Source organism: Grammomys surdaster, unplaced genomic scaffold (assembly GCF_004785775.1).
Source record: "Grammomys surdaster isolate TR1022 unplaced genomic scaffold, NIH_TR_1.0 126546, whole genome shotgun sequence".
Taxonomy (NCBI): domain Eukaryota; kingdom Metazoa; phylum Chordata; class Mammalia; order Rodentia; family Muridae; genus Grammomys; species Grammomys surdaster.
Genome location: NW_021621338.1, coordinates 16,710,063 through 16,720,675, shown reverse-complemented (window position 1 = coordinate 16,720,675; position 10,613 = coordinate 16,710,063). Strand labels below are relative to the sequence as shown.

Genomic DNA, 10,613 nt, shown 5'->3' with positions numbered 1-10,613 from the left:
GGAGGGAGGGAGGGAGGGAGGGAGGGAGGGAGGGAGAAAGGATGGAAACTGTAATGAAGGAAACCATTACAGAAACATAAATTAAGGAAAAGGCTCTTCTATTTTTACAGGTCTACTTAAACAAATAATTCTCAAATGTCTTAAAGTTTGTTCTTCTAGGTTCTTACCTCTTAAAAGTTACTTACATTAAGTTGATTATAAATAAGGTATCTGAGGAGGAGACAGATGGAAGAAGACTGTCCACAGGCTGCTGATTTTCGCAGTGGCATCATAGCCGCAGGGAGGTCATTGTCCTCTTGTACATTTGTGTAGGTCCAACATGCTCTCTGATAAAAAGCCAGAAATAATACATTTTGAGGGAAATAACGTGAGCATTTGAGACTGTGTACTTATAATTTTGTGTCACTAAACTTGAAGCATAGGTAGTAGATGGCGTTTCCATGATATATGCCCGTCCCTATTCTAAGCCACATTGCTTACAAGCTGAAGTGTACCCATACTCTCACAGTAGAGAGTGTGGGGCCAGTCACTTCACCTGAATATGCCTTTTTGATATAAAACAAAGACGACAGCAGGATAGTTTCATTGGGAAGGTTAACTTCGTGTATGTGGTTATCTAGAAGAGAACACAGCACACAGTAGTGATTACCAGGAAGTGAGGAAGAGAGACAACTCTCAAAGGGCCTGGACCCCAAAGCTCTCCCTGAACGACATTGAAACAAAACAGTAATATCGAGACTATGGAGGTAATATCGAGAGAGACTACGGAGCATGGACAATTTAAACAGAGAAAGCTAGCACCAGCATTGCAATGTGCAGGCTAGTGCTGCATATTTTAAAAATCGGGAGTAAAACACCACCCAACAAAATCTAGTATATAAAGTTGCACATTATGAGAAAATAAGCTTTATCCCAGCAATCATACTAACTAGTACCAAAATGTTTGAATGAATTCAAGACATTTTCAAAAGGATTTTTTAAAAAATCAACAGAGAGATAAAAATCAGTAGAAAACATCCTTAATAAATAATGGAATAAACTAGCATCAATTTATACCCCCACCAGTGCTTTCAGCAAATAAAACAAGGAAAATAAGCCACCATCCTTAACCGGGTATCATTTACAAGAAGCCCATGGCACATTGCTTTTATTTTTTTATTCAGATCTTTAGTAGCTTGACCATAAAGACATGCCTGCTTCCAGTGCTGGCACATTAAACAACCCAGGGTCTAACTCAGGAAGCAAACACAAAAGATAAGAATAAAACATAAAGAGGCAACGCTCACACCATATGCCCACTACCCAGAGAAACTTCAAAGATGTGCCCACTGCCCAGCGAGCCTACAAATTACTAGAGTTTCAAGAGTTGTGCCGTGTGACTGTGTACAAGTTCACCAAGTCAGCATCATTCGCTTCTCTATACATCAACCAAAGGCAAACAGACAGTGCCACAAGAAGGGGCCATTCGGAGGAGCAGCAGAGAGACTCTATGAACTTAGGAATTAACCAAGAATACAGTGTGTGAGGATCTAAAGGAACCATTGAAACCCAGCAGACCTGTATAACCAGAGAAAAGGCACAGTGTTGTGAGGAGGAAAGCGGAAAAGCAGAAAGGCCTGCCTTTCCTTGAACTCATCTGCATATTCATGCAGGGTCAGAAACATCCCAACATCACCTTTTGTTCCTTGATAGTCTGGTTCCAAAATCCTTATAAAATGGGATGGAACGGAGCAGATGTTTGCAGGTGTTCTGAGAAGAATATACAATGAGAATGTGCAGTGAATAGGTTTGGGGCTTACCATCAGTATGCATTTATAACCTGTTCTTGAAACAGGACAAACACAGATTAGGTGTTAAAAAAAAAAAACTTCACTGGGCTGAAGACAGCATTCTCAAACGCAATCTCCTCCCCCCAAATCAAAGGTAACCTTGATTTACACCTAAACTGCCCTTTATTCCAGGGAAATGATCACAAACAATATTTATAAAAACTAGAGAAGGGGGAAACCCTTGAAACATGTACTAGGAAGACTACAAAATCATTCATAGCACCATTTGAATGCAACAAATCTAACAGATGTTACCCAAAGTTTATTAGTGAAAGAAGCTCAGAAGAGTAAATACAGATGGTCAAAAAAACATATTAAGAACTTTATTCAAACTCAAGGAAATCACTCATCAGCTTCACAGAGGCTTTTAAAGTTTAAAATGAAGAGAAATTAGTATCTGACCAGGTAGCAATCAGTTTGAAGGAGGGCCACCTGGCACACTATCTTTGGAACTTAAAAATGTAACTTGAAGTTAGTTTTAGAAGTTCTGGCTTGTTTTGAGTCACATAGGTTCATACATAATGAAATCCATAAGTTGTTAGAAATTCACCATTTGGCTATTCTGTTGTACAACATCACAGCGTGAATGTGGCCCCTTACATGCTGAAGGGTACTTACTGATTTAACTGTCTATGACTGACATCAAAGTAGCCTGTTTAAACCAATATTACATTCAGTGTAGCAGAGGTGCTGCTACATTGGGATGCTTCTATGTTATGATGTCACTGAAGATAGGAATTCCCAGCTGCATTGTAATCTTACAAGGAGAACATAAATGTAGCCTGTGGTTAGCCAAAACATCATTCCTTATACAGTGAGATTTTTTTAACGTTCAGTTTATCTGCCTGAGGGTTGGAGAGAAGACTCGGCTATTAAAGGCTAGGGTCACAACAGAATGGACAATCTTCTATGTTTAAGAATGTTGGAAAATGAGGATTCTGCAGCACTTCCTATTTATCTGATAGGAAATGGTCAAGGTTCTCATATTGGGTTGGCTTTCTTTTTTTCCCACCTATTGCAGTACCTGTGCAATACTGTTACCTGCTCATAATCTTCCCAGGTAGGTTATCCAACACCAAATCTGTAATATTTCCAAGTCTGTTTTTGAACCTTTTGTTTCTAATTAGATATCAAGCTAAGTTTCTATTGGAGCAGTTTGACAGATTTTATATTCATAAATAATGTCTTTTTAAATGAACTATTTTTTTATTAAATGAATATTTTTTATTACCTTTATTTTGTACAGTCCAGTTGTTAACCGCCTCCTCCTTGGTCTGACCTCCCACAGTTCCTCATCCCATTCCTCCTCCCCCCTGTTTCCAAGGGGATGTCCCCACTTCCACCCCCATGCAAGGCCTCCCCACTCCCTGGGGCCTCAAGTCTCTTAAGGGTTAGGTACATCTTCTCCCACTGAGACCAGACCAGACAGTCCTCTGCTATATATGTGTCAGGGGCCTTGGATCAGCTCCTATATGCTACCTAGTTGGTGGCTCAGTGTCTTAAGAGCTCTCAGGGGTCCTGGTTAGTTGAGACTGCTGGTCTTCCTATGAGGTCGCCCTCATCCTCAGCTTCTGCCTTTTCCCTGTATGTAAACTTCTAAATCCCTCCCCCCTGTCTAACTTTTAGTTCATTCTGTCTTCTGGAATAGACACCAACGCAGCCTACCTAATTCCTAAGAAAGTATGTGTGGTGATTTCCTTCTGCTACATGCACCCCATTGATAAATCTGGAATCACATCTTTCTTTTCTCCTCCCAGGTATGGAGCAGTTTCTGCAGGAATGCTGTGTGCCCTTACCACCTTGTCCCAGCAGCTAGAGAACGAAAATGCTGTGGATGTGTTCCAGGTGGCAAAAATGATCAATCTGATGAGGCCTGGAGTATTCACGGACATTGTAAGTGGTTTGCATATGTATCAAACCTTCCCAGCATCAGGTGGTCCTCAGATCTGTACTCTAGACCTGGGGTTCTTATCTAGGGTGTGTCGAGCAGGAGGCATCTGGCAGTATCTAGAGACTTACTGGGTTTCACAACTGGACATCTCTGGCATTTAGTGTGTAAAGGCCAAGGCTACAGATAAACACCTTACCATACATGAACAACCCTTGCCAACACAGAATTATCTAGCTCCAAAAATCAGTAATGTTGTAGTTAAAAGGAAAAAAAAAACCTCTCTGTGTTGTTTAGTTACAAAATAAGGATATTCCATTATCTTAGGGAGTCATCAGCACTGCAACAGATTCCATGCTAACAGACCAGCAGGACATAAGATGGTGTGGGGCTCAGTGATTAAGGATGCAAGTGGTTGCTCTTAATGTTTCTTAGATAAGATTTCTGCTCTTCTTGTCTCTTTGGGGGTGTTTTTTCGAAGTCTATTTTTTGAGCATCCTAGATACAATGCCTAACCCACTCTTTCCTCTTGTCTTCCAGGAACAATACCAGTTTGTCTACAAAGCAATGCTCAGCTTGGTCAGCACTAAAGAAAATGGAAACGGTCCCATGACAGGGGACAAAAACGGTGCTGTGCTAACTGCAGAGGAATCGGACCCTGCAGAGAGCATGGAGTCTCTGGTGTGACTGGACCCCTGAAAGGGCACTTCATTTGTAAACTTCTGAGACTTGTAAAGACAGAACTTTTTTGAGGCCTTTTTTGCCAGACTCTAGGTTATACAATAACCCAGTTACTTTTTTACACTGATAAAAGTTTTGATATTTATTTTTTGCCATTTTCTGTCTTAATGGTATCCTACTGAGCATTTGCGCCTATTCTTCATTTCACACAGTGAAACGGAACTTTACCTAGTTTGCACTATATGATCAGTGTTACTGCCTATAATCTAATACTACAGAAACCCTGATGTGACATTCCATGACCACATACATGCTATTTTTTAGTTCCGTGCAGTGAAGGTCTTTGTTATGACAGTGAATCTCAGTTTTATTATTATTCTAAAGCAACTGCAATTTCCTAGCAGGCAACACTGTACTTTTCTCAGTCCCCTCTGTTTTTTTAGGCACTGTTCAATACTATATGCCTTCTGTTTTAATGGAGTGGATGGGCAATGTTTCCTTTTGCAGGACAGCAGGTTACTGGGAGCCCTTAAGGTCTGTTGACATCAGTTTCGTCTGTAATGGTTGAGAAATCCACTAAGAAGTTAAGAGGGCTTAAGAGTTACTTCATGTGAACATCTTTTATTAGTTACCAAGTTATATTCACAGTTGAAATGTGTCAAAATAAAGAATCAGTCTGTATTACAGATTTCACAGTAGCTATGTGGACAGTGTGTGTTATTTCCATTTTGACTCTCTGAAGTAGCTACACCCTAAAATTGGGGCTATCTTTTACAATAGGAAGATGGCCGTATTTTACACAATTTACTTCTGACACTCTTTAGTTAATCCCACTATAGATTTTTGGTAAATAGTATCATAGTAGCTACAACAACAAAGTAGGTGTTGACATTTAAATGTAGTCTTTGAAAAAGTCCCTACTAACTACTCCTACAGTGATCTAATAAACACTACCTATAGACAGCATTCTTTTTTTTTTTTGCCAAATGTTTCATAATAAATCTCTTAATTATATCCATTCTCTACTTAAGATTGGATTGGAAATATATTTGGGACTCAATCCCTACAGATGAACCAGTCTTACTTTGAAAAAGAAATAGGAATCTTAAAGGGAAAATCCAGTTCTTGAATGAAAGATGGCATCTCTATTTTAGACTGGGTTTTAAAAGAAGAGAGGTGGATGTACATCCATAAGAGATGGCAACCGTCATTAGGAAGCCAGAGTCCAGCCTCTGGAGCTGCTTTTGGCACATAGTATGTATGGGCAAACTGGAAACATTATTAAGAAATTTCATTTGAGTTTGTTTAAAACAAAACAAAACCCACTAAGCTATTAATCAGGATCTGCATCTTCCTTTTCCTGTTTCCTTTTGAAAGTCAACTTCTGGCAGACTTTTGAAGTCATACCCCAAGATTGGTTTCCTCTTTATGCCAGAAAGCTTTATGGGGAGGAGGGCAACATCTCAGTGTGAATGAGGCTTTATTGTTCTTGAGTTGTTTCCTGGGACTAGCCACAGAAGTGCTGGAGAACCAGAGATGCTAAGGAGAGGGTCACAGGCCAAGTCCAAGGGTTTCAATGCATGAGCTGGACCAGTAGAGGCCCATGAATATAGTGTGTGCACACTGACCTAAGAGCACACACAGAGAATTGGGATGCTGGCTTCCAAAACTGGTGAGCAGCTGAGCTGAGTCCACTAAAGTGTCTGTGCTAGATGGATTTACCAACCCCTCCAGCTCCACCAGAGGGGTCACCTCTGCACAATACAAAGGATTGACCATAAGAAACAGAACTCTTATTTCTGAGGGGAAATAAGAAAACCGTTTCAGATTGTGGTAAGAGCTAGGGCTTCCTAGTCAATGGAGCAGATTCTTTGTTGTGTACAGATCTGATATTAGCTAATGCTTTGCAGTTAGATGCAGTTAGATGCTCGATGGCTCTGCCATTCAGAATTAACTTTGAAGTTGGAGTTCACAGTCTCTCAATTGTCTCTTAGTAAAAGTAACATTGTTTAGAAGACAAATGGCAAGTATTACTTTCTGAGCTGTTTACACAGGATTCAATTCATCGAATTGCATACTCTGTACAGATCTGGGACTCTCTCTTACACAAGTGAGAGAAGGAGAGGAGAAGGAGAGAAAAGAATAGAGCAGAAATATAATCAAGGCGGGTTAGAAGCTTCCTGTCGACAGCCTACATGTCTACAGCAGGCTTGAGCCAAAGCCTACAGATGCCAGCCTCCTGGACTATGCGCAATTGCTATGTGCCCATTTTGCCAAAGTGGTCCACACACCCTTTACTGAGGATGATAGTTACCTTCAGCTGCCCTCAGTCCTCATGGTTACCACAATATGTATCTTCACTCTTCTTTGCTATTGGCAAAAATATTTTTGCATCTTTCCAGAGGCAAAGAGTTCCAAAGATGTTGTTTTCTTTGAGACATAAGCACATGGCTTAAGTACATAATAAGGTTAGTAGTACTATTCACAGTCAGGGGAAGGATATAACTATTGCTACAGCTAATGTGAAAGTTCATGAGATAGCTGTTTGTATGAACTTACCTCTAGGGAAATGAAATAAACAAACTAAATCAATCTGAATTGTTCTAATTAGGTCAGGTGGACATGCTAGACATCACAGATGTGTTAGAGACACCAGAAGTTTCTTATACCTCAAACCATAATATCATCTTTGTATATATAACCTTCTGAGTTTCAAGAATAAGTTTAGTTTGATGATTTTCCTAAACCTTATGTGAGCTTTGAGAGCCCATGTTGAATACAGGAGTCCAGGAAAGTCAAAAGAAGAGTTATAGTGTTCAAGGTGAAAAAAGGGTTCCGGTGTTGAAGGTCTGGTCAGTAGCTTTTACCCCAGAGTGACAGTGAAGCCAGCGAATATCCGTAATTGTTTTATAATGAAACAGCACAACTGCCTTCTCATGACCTTTTTTTAAATGCATATATACTATATTTAAAATTAAAATATAGATACCACTTTACCAAAGATACACATTACTAATTCTAAGCAAAAAAAGAAAAAAGATATTAAAAAAACCCAAACTCATCATAATTTAAGAAAAAGTAATCAAAATGTAGTTCTGTTAAAGCTTTTGCAGTTATGCTGGAGAATGCCTTCTCAACCCCGGTGTTCTGAAGTTTCTGTTCAAACGGTGCCAGTACATTTTTATATGAAGGGAATGCCTGCTTTTCTCCTCCATAGCAGCTGTAATTCATGGAGCCCTTTGTACTTCCTGTAGTCCCCACTTAACATGCAGCATTGGCTTTATTTATCTCTAGAAAGAAAGGCATGGTAAAAAGAAAATAATTAATAAAAGAAATTATAATGACATTTGGCCTCTACTTTTGTCTTAGCTGTTAAAATGTTTTTAGTATTTTTGTTAAATATTTGCAAAGGGAAGCATTTTCTACAGAGGATAATTAATTTCAAGAAAAAATATCTTGAGTTTTAAGGAATAAACATCTCCAGAAAAGGAGACAGTCAATTTTATAAAACGTCGTAACTCTCCAACATTTGGGGTAGTGACTCCTTTTTTGTTAGGACATTTGAGACTAGCAAGCAGCTGTTGTTTCTAAAGAACCCCACCTTCATGTTAACACATGTTTCTTTCACTTCATTTTGAAACAGCTAAAAACGTTAAACCTGTAAATATTTTGTTGCTCGAGTTAGCATCTTCTGGGAGCTTTGTATCTATGGTATATAATCATAGAATTTTATATTTTCATATAAAGCTAATTTTTTTCTAGTTTCAACTATGTCCTAGTTCTTTTTGTTGTTGGGTTTTTCACCCCCCGTGGTGGATATGTGAACTTCTGTGTATTGAAGTAGCGAGAACCATCTTTGCATTCCAAAAGAATCCGTGTGTTCTTCCTTTGAGGTAGTGATTGTGAAAGTCGGCCGTTTTTTTAAATTCCATTGACCATTAGTGCAATAGCAATTAGACATGACTAGTCACTGAATACATTTGTCACATTGACCCAAATACATTTGTCACATTGACCCATTTTGGAAAAAGTGATTTTTTTTTTTAAAGATTTGTTCCGTGGGGGCGAGGGGTTTTATAACCTGAAATTTTTTCCCTTTTTCCTTCTGTTTAAAACTATATCAAATCATTCTATTATAGTGTTATTTAATATGTAAATTGTATTGCTATACATAAAATAAAGTATGGTTTTTGATGTACTTGTTAGTATTGAGCATTTCTATGAAATGAGGTTCTCTACCCCTTATAGGTCACATTCATACTCAGCAGCCCTGTATCACAGTATTAACTGTAGTAAACCAAAGTTAGTAATCATCTTTATGTATCAAAAGGACATGTACTTGCCATGCTGGTTTGTTGATATTCTTCCTCTTTCTATGAGTAAGCAGGACAAAGTCAACATAGGTGACTCTCCCACCAAGATCTCGACCTCAGTGGGAGCAACTTTGCCCTCTTAACTACTGTCTAGGATGAAGGGTGGCTCACTGACACCAACACGTAAATATAGGATCAGAGCAAGTGCCTCTACGTGTAGGGAATTCTAACATTTCCAGATCAGTACAAAGGTTCTTAGTTCTCCATTCTTTGTGTCTGTGTGTGTGTGTGTGTGTGTGTGTGTGTGTGTGTGTGTGTCGCTGTAAGAATGCATCTCTTTCTGAAGTTTTACCCTTGGTGACCCTAGTGTTCTGTATCAGAGGATCATAAGTTAATAGTCTATATAGATCCTAGTCAGGCAACAGATATATTTTAATTGGCCTCTAATTTTTTTATAACCTCATATTAATTTGCCTAAATTTTTGCATTCAGATTCCAAGTTCCTTTTGAAAACTGGGTTGTGGTGTGCTAACAGGCTCACAGCCTCTCCACAGCAATCATGTCTGTTCACCTCCATTCATTTAACTAACCCTTCTAGATTCAATGAGCAGTTGTCTCTGAAATATGCAGTTAGGAACCCAGGGCCATTTTCCCCCACATTACCTGATATGGCCTTGCAAGGTAATTATTTTCCCTCCCCGTACCAACATCTGCAAGGTGTAAGGTCAGACTTTATGCAACAATCCAGTCACCTTTCCAAGTTTGTTTTAAACTGTAGATACCATCACCATTGTGTTAGAGTCTATTATCAGAAGCAGCTGCTAAAATGCAACCTAACCCTAATCCATAGCCTACACAGTAGCTTTACTCTTAAAATGTGAAGTTGCTAACAGAGGCCTTTCGGTCAGAGGCAGAGATTATACTTTAATCTTAAAAAGGAGTCCTATGATCTCAATGGGAGACCATTTGCCTAAATAAAATGCATGAGGCTTGGGTTCAAGCTCCAACACTGAAACAAAAGTTCAATTTATTCATAATTACTTGCAGGGCTGTGGAAGTGGTTCTGTGGGTAAAGAGCTTACTACAAAGCATAAGGCCCTGAATTGAATTCTCCAGCACCTATATAAAAACTGGACATCATGGCATACAACATCTGTAACTCTAGAGCTAGAGGAATGGGGTGAAGAAGGATCTCTGTGGCTTGCTGGCCGTTCAAGTGAATCAGCATGCCTCAGATGTAATTCAAGATGCCGTCTCAAAAGACTTGATGGAAACAACAGAAGAAAACACAAACATTACACAAAATTTACATTAGGCAAAGGCAAAGGATTAAAAAGACAATTGTGTACCACTGTGAGCAAGTAAGAAAAACCATTGAGCACAGATGCTTCTTCTGACTGCATACTGTGCTCACAAAATTCCTGTTACTCTACATTAAACTAGTTATTTGGACATTTGCCAGAGGGTGGAGAGAACTATGGAGTCAAACAGCCATGAGTCTAGTCAGTTTTGTCACTTACTAACAGTGGTCTAGAGAAAGACACTCCACTCCTCGCCAAGTGCCATTTTCCTCTTCTATAAAACACAGAAACTGATGTTTACCTAATTACACAGCTGTGAGAAGTAAAGATGATTCTTACAAAATTCTGATATAGTGCTTAAGAAGCACTTGATATAATGCCTCCTAATATCTTTAGCCCTTTAAAAACAGGGTCTAGCTAAGTTACCCATGCTGGTATTGAGCTCACTCTATGGCCTAGGCAAGTCTTGAATGTTTTGTGTTCCTGTTCCAGCCTGTAAAGAGACTAGACCATTTTTAATAGTTTAAATCAATCTCTCTCTCTCTCCCTCTCCCTCTCCCTCTCCCCCTCCCTCTCCCTCTCCCCCTCCCCTCCCCCTCCC

The 10,613-nt window shown here is 39.3% G+C and overlaps 1 protein-coding gene across 1 annotated transcript in view; it reads left to right on the top strand.

Moving 5' to 3' along the window:
- Ptprg (protein tyrosine phosphatase receptor type G) overlaps positions 1-8,596 on the top strand; it is a gene marked incomplete at its 5' end in the record, with an annotated part of 117,797 nt that extends 109,201 nt beyond the window's left edge. Inside the window, 2 exons of the mRNA XM_028760534.1 lie at positions 3,587-3,722; positions 4,258-8,596. Of these exons, the coding sequence (XP_028616367.1) occupies positions 3,587-3,722; positions 4,258-4,404 (283 nt within the window). The remainder of the gene's footprint in view (positions 1-3,586; positions 3,723-4,257) is intronic.
- Positions 8,597-10,613: the final 2,017 nt, after the last annotated feature.